This window comes from Prionailurus bengalensis, chromosome C2 (genome assembly GCF_016509475.1).
Source record: "Prionailurus bengalensis isolate Pbe53 chromosome C2, Fcat_Pben_1.1_paternal_pri, whole genome shotgun sequence".
NCBI classification, from domain to species: domain Eukaryota; kingdom Metazoa; phylum Chordata; class Mammalia; order Carnivora; family Felidae; genus Prionailurus; species Prionailurus bengalensis.
The window spans coordinates 127,517,464-127,544,088 of NC_057350.1; the positions used below are offsets into that span (position 1 = coordinate 127,517,464).

The window sequence follows — 26,625 nt, forward strand, 5'->3', positions numbered from 1 at the left end:
CTTTATTCATCATTTGATGGACACTTAGGCTGTTTCCATATTTTGGCCATTATAGATAATGGTGCTATAAACATAGGAGTGCATATATACCTTTGAATTCATATTTTTGTATTTTTTTTAACTTTAATGTTTATTTTTGAGAGAGAGATGGTGACAGAGTGCAAGTGGAGCAGGGACAGAGAGAGGGAGACAGAATTAGAAGCAGGTTCCAAGCTCAGAGCTATCAACTCAGAGCCCAACATGGGGCTCAAACCCAGGGACTGCGAGATCATGACCTGAGCCAAAGTCAGATGCCCAACCAACTGAGCCACACAGGTGCCCCTTATATTCTTTGAATAAATACCTAGTAATGCAATTACTGGATCATACAGTAGTTCTATTTTTAACTTTTTGAAGAACCTCCATACTGTTTTCCAGAGTAGCTGCACCAGTTTGTATTCCCATCAGCAGTGCAAGAGTGTTCTTTCTCCACATCCTCACCAACACCTATTGTTTCTTGTGTTGTTGATTTTAACCATTCTGATGGTGTGAAGTGATAATCTCATTGTAGTTTTGATGTGTATTTCTCTGATTTTGAGTGATGTTGTGCATATTTTTATGTGTCTCTTGGCCATCTGTATGTCTTATTTGGGAAAATGTCTATTCATGTGTTCTGCCCATTTTTAATTGGATTATTTGTTTGGGGGGGTGTTGAGTTTTATATGTTCTAGATAGATTTTGGATACTAACCCTTTATCAGATATGTCATTAGCAAATATTTTCTCCCATTCTGTAGGTTGCCAGATTAGCTTTATTAATTGTTCCCTTCACTGTGCACCTTGTTATTTTGATGAAGGTTATTTTTGCTTTTGTTTTCTTAACCTCAGGAAACTATCTAGAAAGAAGTTGCTCTAGCAGATGTCAAAGAGCTTATTGCCTGTGTTCTCCCCTAGGATTTGATGGTTTTCTGTCCCACATTTAGATCTTTCATCATTTTGAATTTGTTTTTATGCATGTTGTAAGAAAATGGTCAGTTTCATTCTTTTGCATGTGGCTGTCTGGTTTCCCCAACAGCATTTTTTTTAAGAGACTGTTTTTTTTTTCCATTGCATATTCTTTCCTGCTTTGTTGAAGATTAATTGACTGTACATTTGTGGGCTCATTTCTGGGTTTTCTCTTCTGTTGATCTGTGCGTCTGTTTTAGTGCCAGCACTCTACTGTCTTGATTAATCCAGGTTTGTGATATAGGTTAAAGTCTGGAATTGTGATGCCTCCAGCTTTGTTTTTCTGTTTCAAGATTGCTTTGGCTGGGGACGCCTGGGTGGCTCAGTCTGTTGAGCGTCCAACTTTTGATTTTGGCTCAGGTTATGAACTCTGGTTCATGAGTTGGAGCCCCACATTTGGCTTTGTGCTGATAGCGTGGAGCCTTCTTGGGATTCTCTCTCCCTCCCCCATCGCTCTCTCTCTTTCTCTCAAGGTAAATAAAAATAAACTTAAAAAAAAAATAGGTTCCTTTGGATATTTGTGGTCTTTTGTGGCTCCATACAGATTGTAGGTTTGTCTGTTTTAGTTCTGTGAAAAATGCTGATGATATTTTGATAGAGATTGCATTAAATGTGTAGATTGCTTTGGGTAGTATAGACATTTTTAAACATACTTTTTTAAATGTTTATTTATTTTTGAGAGAGACAGAATGCCATCAGGGGCAGGGCACAGAGGCAGGGAGACACAGAATCTGAAGCAGGTTCCAGGCTCTGAGCTGTCAGCACAGAACTCATGAACTCATGAACCGTGAGATCATGACCTGAGCCGAAGTCAGACGCTTAACCAACTGAGCCACCCAGGCACCCCTGGTAGTATAGACATTTTAAATAATATTTTTACTTTTATTCTATGGGCTTGGAATGTCTTTACATTTGTTTATGTCATCTTGAGTTTTGTTTCATCAGTGTTTAATTTTTTCAGCATATAGGTAAAAGACTCCCTTTTTAAGGGGCGCCTGGGTGGCGCAGTCGGTTAAGTGTCCGACATCAGCCAGGTCACGATCTCGCGGTCCGTGAGTTCGAGCCCCGCGTCAGGCTCTGGGCTGATGGCTCGGAGCCTGGAGCCTGTTTCCGATTCTGTGTCTCCCTCTCTCTCTGCCCCTCCCCCGTTCATGCTCTGTCTCTCTCTGTCCCAAAAATAAATAAACGTTGAAAAAAAAATTAAAAAAAAAAAAAGACTCCCTTTTTAAGATAAAAATAAGGAAGGGGCACCTGAGTGGCTCAGTTAGTTAAGCATCTGACTCTTGATTTTTGGCTCAGGTCATGATCTCACAGTTTGTGAGATGGAGCCCTATGCCTGGCTCCATGGCGACAGCGCAGAGCCTGCATGGGATTCTCTCTCTCCATTTCTCTCCACTCTGGGCAGCCCTTCTTCTTTGTGGCTCTAGTTTCACCACTTTCTCATCTTTACCCTGGAGTCTAGTGGATATTATTGGTTTCCTACTTTAGCTATCTTAAGTTGCATCATCACCCCTGTTTGTTTCCTTAAGTCTGCCCACACATCTGTAGTGTCCTCATTAAAACCTCTTCATTTGAATCATTTGGAGTGAATTGCATTTATTGCTAGGAATTCTTAGAGTATAGTGACTGATTAAATGTGTAATAATAGAATGTATCTAATATCAGTGGAGTAGGAAGGATGGGAAAGGAAATGTTGATTTGACTTATAATTGCACTTTAAAGCTATAGAACTTGATAGAAGTTCATAGGAACAAATTTTTAGGAAGCAACGAAGACAACATAGATTGATGGGATATATTTATGATACTATGCATACCAAAATAAAGATAGGTTTTACCTGTATTTAAATATTATTATTGCTTAATACACCCATGATATAGGCATATGTATTTGGGTATATGCTAATACCAGTATATAATACATTTCAGAAATATATATTAGGAGTATTGATAAAGAGTTTTCATTGACAAATGTGCTGGTTTTTACTTAATAAAGGGTGTGTTTATGAAACTTGTGATTTGTAGGTTATAAGTAACTTGTTTCTTAATTGGTTATAACAAGTAATGGTTCTGTTATGCAGTGTTTGTGCCTAACATTGGACTTCTAGATTCATGAGGGTCTTCTAGAAGTGCAGGTTTGCTAGAGAATTATTAGGGATCTCCTTCTAAGGAACACTTACTTAACTCCTAACGTGTCCTGAACTTTCCCATTTTGTAAGCCAGTTAGTGTTTCAGTAATATTTTCATGGTGTTTGTAGCCACTTCCTTTTTGAGGTAGTTAGTTCCAGCGTATTTGTTTGTGTCCTAACAACTTAGGAGTTTTTTGGGAAAATAAACACAATTGAAATGAAAATAAAAATTGTATGCTATTCTTAGTAACCATAATTAGTTACTAATGGATATATGTACCCATTGGGTACTGTACAACTTATTAAACTTTAGAAACACTCTCCTTTCCTGTTCTGTATTGGTTTTCCAGCGGTATTTATGAGAACTCAATGATAGAATATAATCAAAACGAATAGAGTATGATCTGATTTTGAAACTGGAAATTACCTCATGCTAATAGCTCCTGTTGTGCTTGACAAATGTTTGATTTTCCTGTGTTTCTCTTTGAAAATTTAAAATACCTCACAATTGCCGTATGAGTTTGCTCCGGTAGCCAAGGGCATCTCAGTTCACAGTTTAACCAGTGATTGACAATACCCCAATTCCTCTGCCCTTCAGGTGAGATAACTGTGAAGTCCATGACCTACCAGATTTTCAGTTTCCCAAGGAGTTTAATTAGGCTCCAGTTATCCATGGCAGTGATTGGCTAGATAATGCACTTGTTATTGTCTGCCTTTCTCAACTTGTTTCATTTCCCGAATCCATTCCCAGTACTATATGGGATCTTCCCCCAAATAAATTACTTTTACTGGTATCTTAATAGTCTCAGTCTCTTTGGGAGATAGAAGCAGGTGTTTGTTATGGTTTATTACATATCAATCCGTATGCTGTTTCAAAGTCTACTTTAATGAATTCTTTGCATGCACAGTATATATAGATCAATATTATTTTTCTTAAATCCTTTTTAATTGTGTCATCCTATTTACACAGAAGACTAAATAAACTATAGATATACTTCTTACAGAGTATTTATTTTCTGAATTCCAGTGTAATCAGTACTCCACTCAAGGAAAATAACATTGTCAGGACTTCAGAAGACTCCTTCTCTTATGTCTTGTGTGCTCCTCCTTTATCAAACCACCTCCATTTTCCATAGAGATAAATACTACTTTTATTTTGTGATAATTATTTCCTTGCTTTTCTTTATAGTTTTACCATGAGTGGATTTATCCTTAAAACAGTTTAGTTTTGCCTTTCTTTCTTCTTTAGTTAATTAACTGTATGTTCTCTTTTGTACATAATTAACTGTACCTACTCTTTGTCTTTTCCCACTCATATATTTGTTCTATTTATGAGATTCATTTATGTTTCCTGTACCATATTTCACTTATTTTCATTGATATAAAGCAAACAATTCTTTGGTCTGGTGGGCTTTTCTCTGTATTGTAGAATGTTTAGGAGCATCTCTGGCCTCTACCCATTAGATGCTAGTTACACATTCCTGTCTCTCCTTCCACAGCCCTTTCTCCTCTTGACAATCAAAAATGTCTGCAGACAATGTTAAAAGTCCCCTGAGGGGTAAAATTGCCATAATATGAGAACTGCCCTAAAGTGTTTAGTATATGAATATACTACTTTATTTAAATTTCCCATGCTTGAAGGTAATTGGGTTGTTCCCAGCTTTTGGATAGGATCTACAGTGCTACTATAAACTAGCTGTCTTTGGTACATATTAATGCAGTGTCCATATATATAAGATGCTATAGTTTGTATACTGAGAAGTGAAATTACTGGGATATAAGAGATGTGGCTTTTCCAGGTAATGCCAGACTGTTCTCTGAAGTGATTGTAGAAATACCTTGTCTTTTTGTATTTTCACATGTATTACTTTTAGAATTAGATTGTCAAATTCCATAAAAAAAACTGTTGAGTTTTGAATAAAATTATATTTAATTTGTACAGTATAACAAACTTCTCAATCTCCATAATTGTTGACATTTGGGGCTGCCTAATTATTTGTTATGGGGAGCTTTCCTGCATTGTAGAATATTTAGCAGCATCTCTGACCTCTACTTCTAAATGTCAGTAGCACCCTACCCCAACCTTCAGTTGTTCCTATCTGTGGGGAGTGAGAAGCAAAGGTTGAGAACTACTGCTGTATAAATAAGGAGGGGTGAATTTACAACTTTATAAAATGAAGTTTTCAAATTCATGATCTTTGCGTATATTTCTCCATTTACATCTTTATGTTTTCAGTCTTTTAGAGGGTATTTTTGCGTATGAGTGAAAAGGTTTCATACATCTGTTACTAAAATCTGTATTTTTGGATTTAAACATTTAAAAAATTATTATAAATAGTGTCTTTTTTTAAAGTAGACTTTATTTCTTAGATGAGTTTTAGATTTACAAAAAAAATAACCCCAAATTACGGAAAATTCCCGCTTCCTCTCCTTTCCTCTCTAACCTTCAAGTTTCTCCTATTATTAACATGTTTGCATTAGTTTGGTACGTTTGTTACAATTGATAAACCAGTGGTACATTATTAACTACAGTTCATAGTTTACATTAGGGTTCTCTCTTTGTGCTTCAAAGTTCTGTGGATTTGTACAAATGTATAATGTTATATATCCATTATTCTAGTATCAAAGTCAATAGTTTCAGTTGCTCTAAAAAGCTCCACTGTTTTCTTCTGGATATCTCTTTCCACTCACTGTTCCCCGCCCCTCATTCCTGAGTATCCCCCCCCTTTTTTTTTTCTTAATGTTTAGTGATTTTTGAGAGTGCAAGTGAGGGAGGGCAGAGAGAGAGGTAGACAGAGGATCCAAAGCAGGCTCTGCATCAAGAGCACAGAGCCTGACACAGGGCTTGAACTCACAAACAGGGAGGTCATGACCTGAGCTGAAACCAAGAGATGCTTAACTGACTGAGCGATGAGTACCACATTATTTCATAATGCTATGTCTAACTGCCTTTCTAAAATGAATTCACCTTAATCATGATGTGTTATATCTTTTAAATTATTGCTTGGTTTGGTTTGCTAATGTCTTGTTTAGGGATTTTTATATTTGTATTCATTGATGAGATTGGCCTGCAGTTTTCCTTTTTCATTCTTTCCATCTCAGATTTTATTATCAAGGCTTTGCTAACTTTATGAAGTGAGTTGTGGAGAATATCATCTTTTTTTTGTTTGTTTTCTGGAAGAGTATTTGAGATTGGAATTGTTTCCAGAACATTTGGTAGAATTTGCTATTGAAACCATATGGGTCTGAATTTTTTTGTTTTTGTTGGAAGATTTTAAATTACTGATTCAATTTTTTAAACTGATTTAGCAATATTCAGATTTGTTTGTTTTTGACAAGCTATATTTTCTAGGAAATTATCCATTCTTTTTGAATTTGCAAATTTATTTAATATTGTTATTTGTAATAGGTGTAATAGCCCCTTCTCTTTTTATAGTGCGTATAACTTCTTGTGATATTCCTTTTCATTAGTTCAATGCAAAATGTTTTCTAATTGTTTTTTTCTTTGATTCATGGATTATTTTAAAAGCATATTCCTTAACTTCCAAACATGGAATTTTCTAGTTAACTTTTGTTACTGATTTCTTCCTAGCTTAATTGAATTTGAGGCCAGAGAAAATGATCTGTGTGGTTTTCATCCTTTTTAGTTTGTGTAGACTTGTTTTAAGGTCCTCTGGTCAGTTTTTGCAAATGTTTCACATGTGTTTGAAATCTGTCTGTATTATGCATTAAAAAAAATTTTTTTTTAACTTTTATTTACTTTTGAGAGACAGTGCACACAAACGGGGGAGGGACTGAGAGAGAAGGAGACACAGAATCCGAAGCAGGCTCCAGGCTCTGAGCTGTCAGCACAGAGCCCTATGTGGGGCTCGAACCCACGAACCTTGAAATCACGACCTGAGCTGAAGTTGATGCTCAACTGACTGAGCCATCCAGGCATCCCTCATGCATATTTTAAGTGCAGTTGTGTCCATTAGGTTAAGATTGTTCAATAATTGTGTTGACATATTTCATATCCTTTTAATCTATTATTTACTCTTCTAGCAGTTACTCAGGGACGTATTTTAGAATCATGATTGTAGGTTTATATATTTCTTCTTGATTTCTCCTTGAAGGGCTTCCCCTTCCATCATTCTCTTTTTCATGTCCTCTCCCATCACCTGCTTTGTTATTAGGTGCCTAGAAATACTCTAATATTTTCTATAACTCAAATGTTTTACATTTATTTAATGATACTCTTTATCTCTGGTAGTGCTTTTTTCTCGTATTTCATTTATTTGAATATTAATAAAGCATACCTCCTTTTATGGCTTTTTTCTGGCCCAACCTTTTCTGGTTTTTTCCTTTCATTGTTCTTCTATCCTTACTGTTTAGATGCATTTTGTAAACAGCAAATAGACGGATGGTATTTTTTTATTCAGTCAGAAAACTATTTTTCTTTTAACTGTATCACTTAATCCTTTTTACATTTAATGTAAACAGTGGATGTTTGGATTTATATCAAAACAGTGTTTGTTCTCTGTCCTGGCCGCTCTATGTATTTTTTTATTTTGCTTTTTCTTTCTTGCCTTTAGATTCTTTGAATTCAAAAGAATTCATTTCCCCCCCACCCCCCTCTACTTTTTTGGACACTTTGTACTCTTTGCATGCATTTAATGGTTACCCTAGAGATTATAAAAATCATAATTAATGTAACAAAATCTAAAATGTAATTACCACTTTTACCCTTTCCTAGAAAGTACAAGGACCTAAAGCAATAATTCTATTTACTTCCTTCCTTGTGTTGTAATTTAAATCTATTTAGTTTTCCCTTTAGTCATTATTATTTAAAGAAATAAGGTAGTTAATTTTTTTTTTTAGTTTTACCATTATACATACCATTGTATTTGTTCTTTTTTTAATGTCATATATTAAATGCACTTCTGCCTAAAATGCATCGTTTAGAACTTCCATTGATCTTCTATCAGGGATTGTATAGGCTCTGTTGGACTTTTTTTAAAGATTTATTTAACTTGTCTTTATTTATGAAAGTATATTTTGATAAATAGATCATATAACATTGGCCGTCTTCATATTGAAGACATTTTACTGTTTTCTGGCTTAGATTGTTGTTGAGAACTAGGAATAATAATTTTCCTTTCTTTCAATACTTGTTTTTCCCAAAGCTTAACGTTTCTCTTTGTATTCTGGTATTCTGCAGTCTGACTATTATGTTCTAGGTATAGAACATATTTCTTTAGATTGGTGTCTTTCCTCAGTTATCTTTTAAAATATTGCTGCTTCTCATTTTATTTCTCTTCTCCCTCAGTAACTTTGTTTAAACTTTGCCTATTGTTTTCTTTGTACCTTTTTGCATTTTTGAATTCCTATATTCCTTTCTGTGTAATATTTCCTCTGTCTTCCAGTTCACTTACTTTTTTTTCATCCATGCCAGTCTGTTTCAGTTACTGTATTGGTCATTTCTAGAAGTTAGAGTTACGTGACTCTCTTTTATAGGAAAAGAAGTCCATGGAATTGTTCCCTGTGGCTATTCATTTGGTTTTGTATTTTCCTTTTTTAATATGGTGAATTTTTTACAGTCTGTATCTGATAATTCTAATACTTGAAGTCTTTGTGAGTCTGTTTATACAGTCATTTTTGCTTATTCCTTTGCATATCCTTTGCATTCCTTTCTTCTTGGAGTGTTTAGATACTTTTTATTCCAAGCTCCACATTTTCTTTCCAACTTATTAGAAACCTAAGTAAGGTACATTCCTCTAGAGAAGATTTAGCATTTGCTTGACAGGTATCCAAGGGTACTACAAATCGACGACTATTTACACCTAAGTCAAGTTTGCAGTTTTCTGGATCAGATTAAGTGAATTTAGGATATTTGTGAGAGCACCAGTGTTTGACTTCTATCTCCCAGGTATCTGTATTATAAAAAGGTTTTTTGGGGCACCTGGGTGGGTCATTTGGGTAAGTCTGTTAATTTCAGGGCAGGTCATGATCTCATGGTTTGTGGGATTGAGCCATGTGTCAGGCTTGTACTGACAATGCGGAGCCTGCTTGGAATTCTCTCTCCTTTCTCCCTCTCTCTGCCCCTCTCCTGCTCTTGTGTGCTCGCTCTCTCTCTCTCTCTCTCTCTGTCAAAATAAATACATAAACTTTTTTTTTTAAAGCTTTCTTTATGGATCCCAAAGTATGAGGTATTAGATTTACTGCTGGTTTAACTTTATCTTACAAATGAAATCCTTTGAGCCCCACTTCATAAAAAAGTTGTTTCTTTTAGACCCTTCACCTGAGAAGTCCCAGCTTGTGCATTATAGGCTCAATAAATATTATCAGAGAAAAAGTGATTTTAGCGCTCTTTCTGTACCTTGCTTTCTGCTTTTAGTTTGTCTTTATCCTCAAGGTTTTAGATGTTTTTCAAAATGTTTTTCATGTTTTTATTAGCATTTCAGGAAAACTGTTTATATAAATAATATTGTATATAGTACTACCATAATCAAAACTTTTACATACCAACTTAACATATTTGTTCCCTTGGATAATTGTGTATGTGTAAATGTAGGCCATAATTTTGAACTTTCCACGCTTTGGACATATTTCATATATTTATCTTTTATATTGTTGCAATTTCTACTTTCATGGACTCTAGTCTCTTGGCACTTTTTAAAGTCTCAATTTCTCATTCTTATGTTTTTGGAAGAACTTTCAAATGTAGACATATTCAGATATTGTTTTAGGAATTGTGCAATGAAAACCACAGATAATCCTGATGAGTTTATTATTTAGGAAAAGCTGTTGGTTATACAGAGTACAGAATAAGAATTATTAAAATAGGAGAATGGAACGAGAAATATTTTGGTATATTTTAGCCTCATTTTTCTAGGCCCCATGGGTTTCTAAAGGGTTGTATATATATCAAATTTTTGTGCCCTAAATTATTCTTTAAAAATATTATAAGAATCACACAAATATAGTCAACTGATTTTTTTATTTGAAGATATAAAGGCAATTAAAATGGAGAAATAACCATCTTTTCAACAAATGGTACATGAACTATTGGATATCCATGGGGAGAAAATGAACTTAAAGATCTTACCCCTTTCTTAAGTGAAATGTAAAACTCAAAATTTCTAAAATAAAACGTAAGAGAAAGACTACATGACCTTAGGTTTAGTGATGAGGTTTTGAGGTTTTTAGCTGTAACAACCAAGAGTACATGGAAGCCCATGGAAGAAACAATTGACAAGTTGGACCTTATTAAAATTTTTCTGCTCTGCAAAAGACATTATTGAGAAAATTAAGTCACAGACTGAGAGAACATATTTGCAAGACACATATATGGTAAAGGACTTGTAATTAAAATATACAAGGAGCTCTAAAAATTCAGTGATAAGAAAATAAACAGCCCAATAAAAAGTGGGCAAACACCTGAATAGACATTTCACTGAATAAGACATTTCACAGATGGCAATTAAACATGCGAAAAGATGCTCAACATCATTTGTCATAAGGGCAATGCGAATTGAAACAACAAAAAGATATCACTACACAGCTATTGGAATGGCTAAAGTCCAAAAAACTGGCAGTATTGATCACTGTCAAGATGTGAAGGCACAGGAAATCATTGTTGATGGGAATGCAAAATGGTGTAGCCATATTGGAAGACAGTGTAACAGTTTCTTACAAAACTAAACATAACCTTACTGTAAAATCTAGTAATTGTGCTCTTAGGTGTTTACCCAACTCATCTGAAACATGCCCACACAAAAACCTGCATGTGTTTAATGTAATTATATTCATTAATTACCAAAAATCGGAAGCAATCAAGGTGTCCTTTAGTAGATGAAAGGGATAAACAGTGGTACATTCATGAAATGGAATATTATTCGGTTATAGGAAGGAATGTTCTCAAACCATGCAAAAAGCATAGATGAGTCTTCAGTAGGTATTGTGGAGTGAAAGAAGCCAGTCTAAAAAGGCTACATACTATGATTCCAGTTTCTGTTACATTCTGGAAAAGGGAAAACTATAGAGATGGTAAATAGATCCATGTTTGCCAGGGCTTTGGGGAGGAAGAAGGGTTGAATAGGTGAATCATAAGGGGTTAGGGTGGTGAAACTATTCTGTATCATGCTGTAACGGTAGATACATGATCAGTGCATTTCTCAAAACCCATAGAACTGCTAGAACAAAAAGTAAACATTGATGTATGCAAATTAAAAAAAAACCACTTAACGAGGTCATCCCAGTTGAAGTCAGACTAACAAAAGAATCAAACTGTATTACAAACACATGAAATAACCTCACTGCAGGGGTTTGGGATAAAAGTACTGTCCTAAATACTTAAGAGTAGAGATTATAAGACTAAAGGCAAAAGGAACTGTATGTAAGGATGGTACTCTGGTTGGCAGTTATTTTCCATTGTGGTATGGAAGTCACTATACATGTGTATACAATTTTGAAATCACTATACATATGTATAACTGGAATTAAAAAATTAAGTAAGTAGATAGTTGATGGTGGGAACCAGAGTTTTCACTGTTTGAGATTTCACTGTAGGAAATTATAGATAAAAGCAAGGGGAGAACTCTGGAATATTCCGTGTGGTGTGTGTGGTCATGGAGTTGAAGATATTAGTATAACTCATATATAGCTTAATATAGATACATATGGCTACATACAGAAGTAGTTACATACATATATATTTCCTTGCTCTTTAAGCCGAGAGGGCCTAAAAGAAATGACATTACACTAACAATGAGCCGGTAGCAAGGAACACACTTAGCATATAAATCTTGGCTTCTTATTCCATTCTCCAGTTGAGGAAGTCAGGGATCCTTACAGCAATATTAGATTCTAAGACTGGGACAGGGAATATACAAGGTGAACCTGAAGCATTTCATAGTTTCTGAAAGTAAATAAGTGCTCAGTGAAAACAAAACAACAGTGAGGGTTTGTCAAAAGGACATAGGAACCAACTGAAAAGAACCCTACTCAGTAGCCAAAAGTGGAACAATTTGAGCAACAAAATACTGTAGAATTGGCTTATAATGTAAACTATAAAATATTCATGAGTCCATGTTATAAATAAATGATTGAAAATGGAACAAATGGGTAATAGACAAATCTTTCATGTAGAAGAATTCAATGTAATTTATATAGATACATATATAAACTTAAGGAAGCATAATTTCTTACACGTTTAGGTGTGGGCTGTACATAGTGACTTCTTTCCAAAGAATATAGTATGGAAAAAGGGGAAAAATATAACGTACCTTGGAGAAACTTGACAAATTCTACCTCAGTTTAGATGATCATGATTAATAAGCACATGATTAACAAATACTTTTGTTTTGATACAATTACAATGGCACTTTTTCTTTGATCTTTCTCTCAAAAACCAAAAACCATATTTAACCATAAGAAAACCATCACACAAACCCAAATTGACAGACATTCTGTAAACTGCCTGACTGCTCCGTAACACCATTATGATGATCAAAAATAAGTTAGAAACTGTCACAGTATAGAGTACCCTAAGGAGACACGACAACTACCACCTTTTGTGGTATTCTGGTTGAGATCCTGGAACAGAAAAAGGATATTAGGTTAAAAGTAAGAACATCTGAATATGACTTTTAGTTAATATTATCAGGTTGAGGGGAGAAGGAATTTGAGAAAGACGATCAAAAGGTACAAACTTCTAGTTACTAGATAAATAAGTACTAGGGATGTAGTGTAAGTGAATGACTACTGTTAATACTGCTGTATGATACATAGGAAAGTTGTTAAGAGAGCTGATCCTCAGAATTCTCTACACAAGGAAAAATTACTTTTCTAATTATATCTATAAGAAATGATGGATATTAACTAAACCTGTTGTGATAATCATTTCCAATATATGTAAATCAAACCATGATGCGGTGCACCTTAAACTTGTAGTGATGTATGTCAATTATTTCTCAGTGAAGCTAGGGGAAGAACAAAAATGTTATTAATATCTGCTCATTAGCTGTGACAAATATACAATATTAATATGAGATATTAATAAGAGAAACTGGTTTTGGTGTTTATGGAAACATTTTGCACTGTGTAATTTTTATGTTAGTCTAAAACTACTCTAAAATAAAAAGTATGTATTTTTTAAAACATTGTGGAATTCAGTTTAAGGAAAATTCTTTGAGACTCTTATTAAGCCCAACCACCTAGTTTTTTTTTCCCCTTTTTAATCATATACATAAAAGTTCAATGAAATAGAAAAGAGTGGTGGTGCTCTAGAGAAAGATGAGAAAGTCTTAGTGGCAAATAAATTGTGAGAGAGTCTTTGCAAAAGTATACTTGAGATTATTTGGGACCTTGTAGTGACACACCTTTGAAGTACAGCTTAAAGAGTATGACTTGATCATTTATATGCACTTTGATAGGAAAATACAAAGTAATCCTAAATTATCTCACACATTTAAATCCTAAATTATCTTATATATATTATGTAACTGAAGTCAGATATGTAGTGTTGGATCTAAACAAGGTACTTATAAATAAAAATGTTCACTCTTTAATTTATGGATTCTTACAACGTTATGGGGAAGTTCTCTTGTGCTCTTTTTCCTTTGCTACTTGGAGATGAAACCTGGTTCTACTTAGATGATAACCATTGCACTCATGGTCTAATTTATGAGAAAGAAACATAATTCAGCATTTTTTTCCCCTGCATCTCTCAGTCCCTAGTTTTTGCTTTTCCATACCATGCTATGAAGAGTAATTCTTCTTTAGAGCTATTCTTTACTGCCACAATTTAATTTTTGTCTTCAGTTCCCTAAGACTAAAAATCTTTGGCTGATATTTTTCTTCTAATGTGCTATTGTTACCTTTTTGAGTTCTCCAATTCCTTTAATAATAACCTGAAAATTTGGGTTTTTCTCCACAAAAGTTGCATAGACCTAAATTTTCATACAAAAGGTCCATAGATATTTAGGAATCCATGTGCCATAGATTAAGAAGTCCTGCTTCTCTTGAATCATGTTAATATTAGTAGTAATGCCTGAGGTAGCAGATGGACATTTTAAAAAGTATGTTTATTTTTTTCATTGCCGTGTCCTTTAATTCTTATGTGGACTGAAGATGAAGATATTAAAAAAAATTATCTTTAATGTTTATTTATTTTATTTTTGAGAGAGAGAGAGAGAGACAGAACACAAGCAGGGGAGGGGTAAAGAGAGAAAGGAGGCAGAGAATCTGAAGCAGGCTCCAGGCTCTGAGCCGTCAGCACAGAGCCCGACGTGAGCACAGACCATGAGGTCATGACCCAAGCCGAAGTCAGGCGCTTAACCATCCAGGCGCCCCTTGAGGATATTTTAATAGTTGTTGGAAGATTTGGTGAAAGTAGTTTGAAACATCACTGTTATAAGACAATGCTTGCTTTTGTTCCTGGGCTATACTAACATGGCTAAACCAAGCTCCAGTATTAAGCTTGACATGATCATTAAAAAGCAACCAAAGTATCTGTCTCTTTATCTTTCCCCATTCCCTTTCCTCAACAGTCACTGCAATCTTAGGTAACTGTTAAATTCTATATTCTGGTATGCAGTGTTTCTTTAGTAAATACTTCTCAGTTTTAGTAGCCTCAGCATTTCTTCTCCTTTTTGACTTAGATTTTGTCTTGTAATTTATCCATACTTTTTTCAGTCTTTCTCCACTTTATTTTGATGTATAATGTACTGTTACTTACAGTAAAAATGAAGCAGAAGATGAGACTATCAAAAATTTTCCTGTTATATGTATGAATTATCTCTGGTCCATCACCAGATTAGGTTTTTAAATTAATACTTTATAATCCAGTCTTTACAATAAAAGCTTTAAAATAGAAAGCTGTTTCATACATGGTACAATTAGTAAGAAAGCTCTTAGGAAGGCTCTCTGTTAAACACTCTTAGGCAGTGTTAGTATATATAACACCAGTAATTGGTTTGGTTTAGTAATTTAAGGGAGCCAGGTTCAGTAATTTGAGGGAACCAGAATGTTAGTGTCATAAAAGGTATAAACCCAGAAGGGCCTTTTGTTGTATTTGGGTAAGTTGATTTGCTGCTCAAAAAGTTCTGTATGTGGGGTGCCTGGGTGGCTCAGTCGGTTGAGCGTCCAACTTCGGCTCAGGTCACGATCTCGCAGTCTGTGAGTTTGAGCCCGGTATCAGTCTCTGTGCTGACAGCTCAGAGCCTGGAGCTGCTTCAGATTCTGTGTCTCCCTCTCTCTCTGCCCCTCCCCCGCTCATACTCTGTCCCTCTGTCTCTCTGTCAAAAATAAATAAACATTAAAAAATATTTTTAAAGAAAGTTCTCTCTGCTTTCAGTCTTCTCTTCTGTCTGCTTCTGTACCTAGTTGGAAGGATACAAACAAGGCTAGAGTTCTGGCTTTGGATCTCATCATAGAATAGAGTAAGGGTAAAATTCAAAATGAAGAGGATGAGATGAGACCGTGTTCTAAACCATGGGGTTTGTGTAAATGGGGATAAGAATTTGTGGGTTCCTGCTTTTTCGGCATTGACTTCTTTATCACCTTAACTCATCGTTATGGTGGATTCTAGACATTTTGGAAAGAGATGGTTAGTGTCTGGAAGTAAAAGCTTTGGTCTGGGTGCTTAGAAAACTGCTGACTTTGCTTAGTTCTGGAATAAAAGAGATGACTAGTCTCATTCTTCAAGTGGCAATAATCTGACAACATGCACAATTAGGGATCTGGCTTTCAGTAGAGCCCCAAAACTCGAGCTTTTACCTTTCCTCTAAATGGGCAGGATAATCTTTCAAAAAAGGAATGCTCAAAGTAGGTGAGCATCTTACATGCATCTTGCATCTTACGTGCTATAAGCACAATACTAAATTCTTTATACTTGTTTTCTTATTTTGTTCTCATATCATCCTTAGTCATTTGTTCCACATTTTTTTTCAGTGCTGTTTATGTACTAGGAATTACAGCATTGAACAAAAAAAAATCCCTGCATTGGTATTCTCACCACTTTAAAGATTAGAAATCTGAGTTTTATAGAAAACAATTGATTTTTTCAGTCTCCTATAGCTTAGTAACTGGGGGAGCTGAGACTTAAACCCTACTGTGTCTAATGCCAAAGATTTTAAATGACCCTACGATGACTTCTTGGGGGTTCTGCTAAATGTTGTGGTTGCTATAACCACAGTTAAAGTTACTTTTCATTGTTGTCCATGTCACTAATTTTGCCAAGGATATGTTCTCCAGCCTCATTTTCATACTGCTTTTCAATTTCATTTTTTGTGTTCTATAATAGCCTGGTAAGTAAAACATAAAATTTCACATTTCTGGCAAACTTAAATGGAGCATTCTTAGCCTACCCTCTAATGAGTGCATATTGGTAGTGACTACACAAATGCTTGACAGGAAAAGATTAATAGCAGTCTGTCCTTCAGTTTAGTTTTTTAACATTTTATTTTTTATTTGAAATGTATTCATTCCTTATTTTGAGTAATACATTTATATAGTTCAAATTTCAGGAAATGCAAAGGGTTTGCAATATAATACCTCCATTATATCCCTAAACCTCAACCACATAGTTCTCTTTCCCTGAGGCAACCACTTGTGCCGGATATTTGTGTATCTTTATAGAAATATTTTAAATCATGTTATCAAATGCATAAATATTCCTTTTTCATTTATGAATATATCCTACAGATCTTTCCATATCAAGCATAGACCACTTTATTGTTTTTGACAGCTGCATGGATTCCATTGATTTTAGTCATTTAAAAGTAGTGGTTAGTCATGGACCCTGTAGCCAGACTGTCTGCGTATAGACCACAAATCTGCTACTGGGAAACCCTGTTTGCAAGTTGCTAAATCTCTAGGTGCCTCAATTTTCTCTTCTATAAAATGAGAGAAAAGTAGTACATTCTTCTATTGTTGTGAAAAGTAAATGTTTTAACATATTTAATAGGGCATATTTATTAGAACAACGCCTGGCAGATAGTGAGCACCCAAGTGTTAGCTGCCACCACCATCGTCATTATCATCAACACTTGCAGTTATTAATCAGAATCTTATTTATGGGTATATGCATTTTTCCTTTTGCTATCACAAACAGTGTTTCAGGGAATAACCTTGTACTTTCATTATTTCATATGTGTGTGAGTTTATGGATTTTTCGCAACAAGTACAATATCCAGGCCAAGGAGTATGTAAATTTGTTATTTCGGTAATATTTGCCAAATTGCATACCATAGAGATTGTATCAAGTTATGTTCTCTCCAGCAGTTTGATAAAATTTAAGTGATCAGTAACTTGATGGTAGTTGTTTGATGTTATTCTATTTCTGGAATTATTGATAGTTAAAAATGACACTTTTGGGGCGCCTGGGTGGCACAGTCGGTTAAGCGTCCGACTTCAGCCAGGTCACGATCTCGCGGTCCTGGAGTTCAAGCCCCACGTCAGGCTCTGGGCTGATGGCTCAGAGCCTGGAGCCTGTTTCCGATTCTGTGTCTCCCTCTCTCTCTGCCCCTCCCGCGTTCATGCTCTGTCTCTCTCTGTCCCAAAAATAAATAAACGTTGAAAAAAAAAAATAAAAAAAAAATGACACTTTTGAAAGTTCTTCCTTTATCTTCATTAGAGGTATAATCCTGTCAGTAGGGCTTGATCAAACAATCTTTTATTTTTTAATGTAAGATACGTATGTTGGTAGATTATTTGAAGATTCTCGCAGATAGTGTTTTAGAGAGTGGAAGATAATCTATTTTTTTTTCATTCCTTATTTTCAAATATTTCTGTTTCTCTGAATCTGAATTATTTCAGATCTTTAATTTACTTTTTTTTTTTAATTTTTTTTTTTAACGTTTATTTATTTTTGAGACAGAGACAGAGCTTAACCGGGGAGGGTCAGAGAGAGGGAGACACAGAATCTGAAACAGGCTCCAGGCTCTGAGCTGTCAGCACAGAGCCCGACGCGGGGATCGGAACTCACGGACCGTGAGATCATGACCTGAGCCGAATTCGGCTGCTTAACTGACTGAGCCACCCAGGCGTCCCTTTAATTTACTTTTAATAGCTATCCATTGTCAAAGCTTAAAATAGTAGAGAGAAGACTTAAGATGTTAGGCATATTTCAAGGAACTATAGAGAATACAAAGATTAATAAGTAGTATTCTGCCATACTTTTCTCTGGTGTGTAAGCTAGATGTGGGCCATTTCCAGGTTAGAAAATGTAGAAAAGGACAAAAACAATGTGTAGGACAGAACTTTGGAAATAACCTGTATTCAGGTAAGTAAAAGTGAAAGAAATGAAAGTAAGCCATTAGAGAATACAGTACAAGGATATAGTGTTAATAGAAACCAATATAATGGGCAAATGTTTTCAATGGAATATGTAGGGTATTACTAAAGAAAGACTGCTTGATGTAACAATTAGCAGATAATAGGTGTGAGGAAGCAGTTTCAGTAGAGTTGTTGGACCTAATGGAAGAAGAATGAACAGGTAGAACATAGTAAGTAAATAGCCCTATGTATCAAAAGTCATTGTGACAGCAGCAGGATTTTCTTCTTTAAAAAATTTTCAGTGACAGGCTCTGTTCATTTTCAAAATTACAGCTTTAAACATCTGATTTTACTTTATTAGTAATTGTTACTTATATATGGTAGTCAATTTTTTTAGAAGTTTATTTATTTATTTTGAGAGAGAGAGAGAGTGAGTAGAGAAGGGGCAGAGGGAGAAAGAAAGAGAAAATCCCAAGCAGGGATTGAGCCCATGACCCATGAGATCATGACCTGAGTTGAAATTAAGAGTTACATGCTTAACCGACAGAGCCACCAGGCGCCCCTAAATATGGTAGTCGTTTTTAAAGATATTAAGCATGAGACTGGTTTTCATGTTGTTTCTAATGCTAGTTGTTGTTTTGTTGCCTTTCACTTTACAATATTAAATTAATGCAGCAAAATATTCCTCCCTTTATGAACTAACTTGGTAGTCCATTGTAATTATAGTTAAGACTCCACTGTATATGAAAACTGCCATATCAGTCATGGAAATAAAATAGAACATTGTTTAATAATTAACAATAACGTGTCACTTTTTAGTGAACTGGTATGATTAGTGTTGTCCTTTTTCTTGAGTTCTTTAAAAAATCAGTATTATCTGGGAATGCAAACTGGTACAGCCACTCTGAAAAACAGTATGGAGGTTCCTGAAAAAATTAAAAATAGAGCTACCCTACAACCCAGCAATTCCACTACTAGGTATTTATCTAAGGGATACAGGTATGCTGTTTCGAACAGACACATGCACCCCAATGTTAAATAGCAGCACTATCAACAATAGCCAAAGTATGGAAAGAACCCAAATGTCCATCAACGGATGAATGGATAAAGAAGATGTGGTGTATATATATAATGGAGTATTACTTGGCAATCAAAAAGAATGAAATCTTGCCATTTGCAACTATGTGGATGGAACTAGAGGGTATTATGCTAAGCGAAAATAGTCGGAGAAAGATAAGTATCATATGACTTCACTCATATGAGGACTTTAAGACACAGAACAGATGAACATAAGGGAAGGGAAGCAAAAATAATATAAAAACAAGGAGTGGGACAAAACATAAGAGACTCTTAAATATGGAGAACGAATGGAGGGTTACTGGAGGGGTTGTGGGAGGGGGGATGGGCTAAATGGGTAAGGGGCATTAAGGAATCTACTCCTGAAATCATTGTTGCACTGTATGCTAACTAACTTGGATGTAAATTTTAAAAAATTAAAAAATTAAAAAAAATCAGTGTTACCAAGTTATAATTTCCATACATTAAAAGTTGCACATTTTAAGTGTACAGATAGATGACTTTGAGAAATGCATATAGCTATTTAATGACACTCCAAAACATAAAATATTTCCATCTCTCCAAGAACAACTAATTCTTCTCATGTTTAATAACTTAAAAATCTCATTTTATTTCTTTTGCTTGCTTAGTACTTTATGAGAGTAGATTTACTTGTCATCTCTACAGCTTGGTGTAGGGATTCCTGTTGGTAGTACTTAATTCATTATACTGAAAATGAACAAAAGAGCTATATATCAAGTAACTAAAACATGGTTAGAAATGGTTGTAATTAAAATGATGAGAAAGATCTCGTTTTTTTCATTTTACAGATTAATAAAAAGTCAAATTAAGTTTGATATGCGAAATGTGCCACTGTAGTCTTTTATTGGGACTCTAAATGAAGAGCACACTTTGATGACTTTCAGTGGCTGTCAGTTGTTCCATGCTCTTTCTTGTAAAAGTACAGTACACTTTAGAGACTTTTCCTTCTTACATTCTTAAATGTGATTTGAATTGGAGCTGCTAATCATTGGCAAGGAATCTGTCAGAGGGTATAAAGTATTTTCTTATTGATTCATTGAGTCTTATTCCTGTGATTTTTATCTTGAATATTGACATGTATAGAGTTGAAACTGAACCTTATGTAATTATTAGTTCAATATTCTCTGTACTCAAGGTAGATTTTGAACCTTATTTTATTTTATTTAAATTATGTTAATTTTTAACACAAGTCTTTGATATAAACCACTCTTACTATTTTAAGAGTGGTAATATTTATATAGCCATACTTGAGGTAAAAATTATATAGCTAACGTAAAAGTAATACTAAAGAATGAGAGAGAAAGGGGTTAACTTTGTTTTTTGTTGGTTTGATACTTAGGTTGAAGTTACTGAGCTATTTTTCATGTTAACAGAAAACAGATTTAGCTGACATGTATTAATTAGATTAAGGAACACTTAGTTTTAATTTATAGAAGAATATTCTGATGATAAAGAATATCAGCTATATGTCTGGATAGCACCAGTCAATCCTTATATAAATATATTGTTTTTTTGTCTTTTCCTGCCCCAACACTCCTCTCAGTTTTTTCCCCCCTCATACTTATTTGCAGAATATTCAGGGATTTTTAAAAATGTCTAAAGAACTTTGAAGCTCTTAAACAAGGGATTCCTTTAGGTAGGAGTTTGGGGGAGGAGAAAACCCCAAAAACTTTCAAATAAAAATTTTCAAACATTGGTCAGATTAAATTTAATGTTTAGCATGGGATAGAGAAGGATTAACTGTAAAATCTGTTGTTCCACAGGTACTGTGAGAATAGAGATGTTTCGAAATATGCAGAATGCAGAAATCATCAGAAAAATGACTGAAGAATTTGATGAGGTATAGCATTTCAATATTTATACAAATTGCCAACTTACACTTTTAAAATGGTGAATATATTTTAAGTTTTATTTTGATTCGGTGTTTAAGAGAAGATACTCTGTTCTCATTTATGTAATAATCCGTGCTACTAATTCCATAGTTAACGATCTTTGGGGATTTCATTGCATTGTATGGAGGTATCACTTAATGACTGGTAACTGATAAGGATAATAAAATTAGTGGTGTGAAGTAGAAGTTGGTTCTGGACATTCATTCTTGAAGACCATCTAAAATTCCTAAATTTATAAATACATCTCCAATAGTTTTATGTTCTGTGGAATTAGTCATATTAAATGCTTTAAAGAAAAAAGGATTTAGAGGTCAAATAAGTGTTAATAGCCTGCATGTTATACCTGTTTAGAGATTGTCAAAGCACATTATTTAAGGTTCTTAGAAATCCTGATGGAAAAATAGCCTGCTTAACTTCATGTAATCCAGAATTCCTAAAATGATGTGCATCTCTCCTTACTTCCCCACCCCTCACTCCCTTTTTCTGTGTTCCTGTAAAACTTAAGTTTCTGTTTGGGGCAGTCTACTTTAAAATATTCTGATTTCCACTTAGAATACGTATTTTCTGGGGCGCCTGGGTGGCGCAGTCGGTTAAGCGTCCGACTTCAGCCAGGTCACGATCTCGCGGTCCGTGAGTTCAAGCCCCGCGTCAGGCTCTGGGCTGATGGCTCAGAGCCTGGAGCCTGTTTCTGATTCTGTGTCTCCCTCTCTCTCTGCCCCTCCCCCGTTCAGGCTCTGTCTCTCTCTGTCCCAAAAATAAATAAACGTTGAAAAAAAAATTTTTTTTTAAAAAAAGAATACGTATTTTCTTAAAAGAAAAAAATGTATGTGTTTTCTTTGCTAGTCTTCACAGATTAATCAGCTTTACACTAATGAAATGTGTAAACACTTTCACAATTTTGTTTGTGGTGAACTCATTTCATGTCATGCTCTATGCCACCATTAATTCTAGTTTTAACATTCTGCCTTTTGATTTAAATAAGATTTCTATTTTTTGTAGGTGTTCCCTTTTCTTAACTTTAAAACTGTTAATAACAAAGATTTTTTTTTTCCAGATCCACTCTGTCAGTGAGGTGGGCTCAGGCTTTTTATTTTTTTTTTTCTTTTAGTAGGAATATTTATATTTAATTGACAAAAGTATTACACATGCATGGTAAAACAAACACATGTCACACAATACATATCTTTCTCATCAGGTGTTCACCTTTATTCTAGTGATACACACCAAAACATTGTCGTGTGCATCTTTACAGAAACATTCTGTCAGTGACTTTCATGCTGTTTAGTCACATTCTCTGGGAGGGAGGGGAGACCTTTGTGACCTATGTCTATATGTCCATAATCACTTGTCTTCATTTCTGCAATCCAAAACGTTCTGAAATTCCAAAGGACTTTCTTCTGCAATTTAATGGTGGCAAAACCTAGCCCCAACTTACCTGAGGCTATTCATTACAATTTTTATTACCTCAGTCAGCGTGAATATTTATATTTATTCCTGGTGAAATATTAAGGTTCTCGATTACAGGGGGCTGCCCCAAATTCTCTTGGGTTGTGATGGAATTAAAATAGATGCATTATGTTAACTTCTCAAATTCAAAAATTTCTGGATTCTGAAGTAATTCTTGAAATTACTTTTCATTTAAAACTAAGGTTTTTATTGTAACTTTGTGAGTTTATATGTGGCAAATAGAAGATAACCAAGCCAGATTAAGGTGCAAGTAGTAGGTTTACTCACCAACTACTGTACTAACTACCATGCCAGGCTTGCAACACAAGTGATTGAGGTCACAGATTAAATAGTATGCATATTGGACCTTCAGGGCACTATATAAGAGTTTAAGACAGTAGTTCCCAAAGTTTGCTGCATATTAATAACACCTGGGTATATTTGGAAACTGACCTGACTCTCTCCCTTATCCCCAGACCTTCTTATTTAAATTTTAAGGCATGCATCCAGGGCATAGGGATTTTTAAAAGGTCACCAGCTGACTCCAATGCACAGCAAAGTTCGGGAGAGATTTTGAGAAAAAACTGAGATTTAAGTTATAAAAACACTTCATATAGGAAAATAGTATGAGAGAAAATACACTGAAAATTCAAAACAAGATTATCATTGCTTTGTATTAAGATATTGAGATAAGTAGGGGAAGATCAGGAATTCAGCAAAATGAAGATCATGATGTACCCAAGAAAATAATCCTGTGAATATTGTCAAATACTCAGGTATTGGAAGAATAGTAAACTGTTATCAAAACTGATAGTTAAATGCAGCAAATGAAATTACTCACAAAGTGTTCATATGGTTAAATATTTTTCTCCCAATATTTGAGAATAGTGACTAAATCAAAAAAGAATTTTTTAAAAACCACCATTTTATGAATAATTCATGAGGTTAAAGGGATACAGACAGCATAGGGAATATAGTGAATGATACTGTAATAGGGTTGTATGGTGACAGTGGTAGCTACACGTGTGGTGAGCATAGCATAACATATGAAGTTGTTTTATCACTATATTGTACACCTGAAACTAAGGTAACACTGTATGTCAACTATACTTCAATAAAAATATATAAATAAATGAATGAAAATAGGAAAGATTCTTTAAAAAAATTATTTTTTGTCCTGTTTGACAGTACAGCTAACATAGTTTTATTAGAATATATTCATTTAAAGAAGAATTATATATTAATTATTTTCTAAGGCTATTCATTTTATCACTAAGCATTTTAGCAAGGAACTGCGTTTAAATGCTTACATATTGTTAAATATACAGTATTTTATTGTTTTTGTTTCTTCAGAATACTGTATAGGTCATTTAGTCCCCTGGGAGTGGAAGGAGGTTAGTTTTGGTGAAGTGTATTTTTTTTTTAATGGTTATTTTATTTTTTAATTTTTTTTTATATTTATTTATTTTTGAGAGACAGAGACACAGCACAAGTGGGGGATGGGCAGAGAGAGAATGGAACACAGAATCCAAAGCAGGCTCTAGGCTCTGAGTTGAGCCCAGTGCGGGATTTGAACTCACAAACTGTGAGATCATGACCTGAGCCGAAGTGAAGTCGGACACTTAACCGACTGAGCCACCCAGGCGGCCCAGTGTTTATTTTTGAGAGATAGAAAGTGAGAGTGAGTGTGTGGGGAGGGGCAGAGAGAGAGGGAGACAGAAGATCTGAAGCAGGCTCCGTGCTGACAGCAGAGAGTCCAAGATAGGGCGCTCAAACTCATGAACTGTGAGATCATAACCTGAGCTGAATTCAGCGGGACACTCAACTGACTGAGCCACCAGGTACCCTGGTAATTTGTATTTTTTAGTAAAATTCAGAAAGATCTGATAATAAGATCCACTGGATCCTGAGAGCTTAGAGCAATGTCTGCTTCATAGGGAGTAGCCATTGAAATTTTGTTGCATAAATCTATATATTATATTATAGCAAAATAAAGATTAGATAAATTAGAAGTAGTTTCAGTTGAAGGTGTTTATATTTGGATAAGGTGGTCCAAGAGTATGTTACTGCCTGAGAAAGTATAGTGTAGCTACTATTCCTTATTACAAACTGATTCTATTCTAGTGTTCATTACTTTTTTTTAAGGCTTACAAACCTGCACATAGCCAAAATGCTTTGTAATTGTAATGGCAACCTAATTTAGAAATATATTAATTCCTGGAGCAGTCTGTAGCTCTTGAGAGTTGGTAGATACATTTAGTTCCTGTTGGAGCCCAACACATAAAGCAAAATGTAATAGTATTACTGCTATTATTATTAGATTATTAGAGTCACATCTGCAAATGTAAACTCTTAAGTTATGTGTTCCAAAGGCCAATTTGCATAGTTTTCATATATGGAAGTGTGGCATCTATGTGTAGGGAAACTTTGCAACACAATTTATTACTTACTTAGTGCCTTAAATTATTGTCTGTGTTATTTTGTGTTATATTGCTCACAGAGTTTTATATATTGTGCCCTTGTGTAATGAGTCCAACTTATCCAGAGTCTTGTTTTTTCTCCTCTTGTTTCTAATCTTGTGTGCTTCTATGGATTTGTTTATTTAAACTTAAGTATAGAACTCTTCATTTGTTTATCCATTTGAGCACTTACTAATCAAAGGATTAAAAATTTTAAGAAATGTAAAAATGGTTAAATATTATACAAACTGAGAAAATAAAAAGGAAATGCCAAAGATATTATCTCCAGTCCCAAATTAAAGTCTAATTTTTTATTTTATACTCCATCAATAAAATATTTTTTAGTCTGTTGTCTTAATAGTGAATACCTATGATAAAACTAAATTATTAGTCTCCCCTCTTCTCCCTCTACTCCATGCTTCTTCTCAAAAGGGTAGAGTTCTTATTTTGTAGGGAGAGTACTTAAGAAGTAACTACCTGATATAAACCTAAATCTTGCTTGTAGGAGTTATTTATATCAACAGCATTCCAATGTATTAATTAGAAGTAACTTTCTAAAATAGCTCTTATATACCAGAATGTATGAGTATGTGATTTCATAGTCAGCATATCTCCTGTGTTCAACCCATTCAGAAAGTCAATACAGAAATAGAATGCTAGTTTAGTAATTTAGAAAGATAGATTACATTGAAAATAGTTGTAAAGAGTATAAATGGTCAATCCTAACTCATATCTATAAGGAAATCCAAATCATGATAGAAAGAGGAAATGGATCAGTAAAAAATTTTTAAAAGATGAAATTGAATATCTAATAAAATTATGTTGGTTAACTCACCCTAAAATGGATATTGTCTGTTATTCTTAAGTCTTTCTGTTGCAAATTAAAAGTCTCAATCTAGCTTTATAAAACAGACGTAACTACTTGGTAACTACCTTAGTTCTGAACTAAACCTTATTTTCTAAATATCTGATAAAAATAGACAAAGGTTTTTTTCCTTCTATCTTTGGTAATCAGAAGACTGAGTATATAGACCTCATTTCTTATATTACAGTGTGGTTTGCAGCATATGTTTGTTTATAGAATTAAATGCATACATTGCTAGATCAGTTTCTTATCAGATGTTATTAGATCATCGTGGCTTTAACTTTAATAGTGGTGTAAGATGAGCTTATAAAAGCAATGTTAGTGCCTTCATATTTTTTGTAATTCACTTGCTATTACGTACTCAGATTTTTCTTTTTGTTTCTGTTTTTTCCCGAAATCTGTTTCCATTTTCTGAAGAGTTAAAGTAAATATTTTAAAATATATTTATATCCATTGCATTGGTCATATGCAACATACAAAATGAATAAACCAGGAA

At 34.4% G+C, this 26,625-nt stretch overlaps 1 protein-coding gene across 2 annotated transcripts in view; it reads left to right on the forward strand.

The window, feature by feature from the left end:
* The window catches only part of STAG1 (stromal antigen 1), a 410,827-nt gene that overhangs the window by 205,967 nt on the left and 178,235 nt on the right, over positions 1 to 26,625 (forward strand). For both annotated transcript variants that reach the window (XM_043595334.1, XM_043595335.1), the window contains one exon: positions 21,231 to 21,307. In XM_043595334.1, coding sequence (XP_043451269.1) covers positions 21,231 to 21,307 — 77 coding nt within the window. The remainder of the gene's footprint in view (positions 1 to 21,230; positions 21,308 to 26,625) is intronic.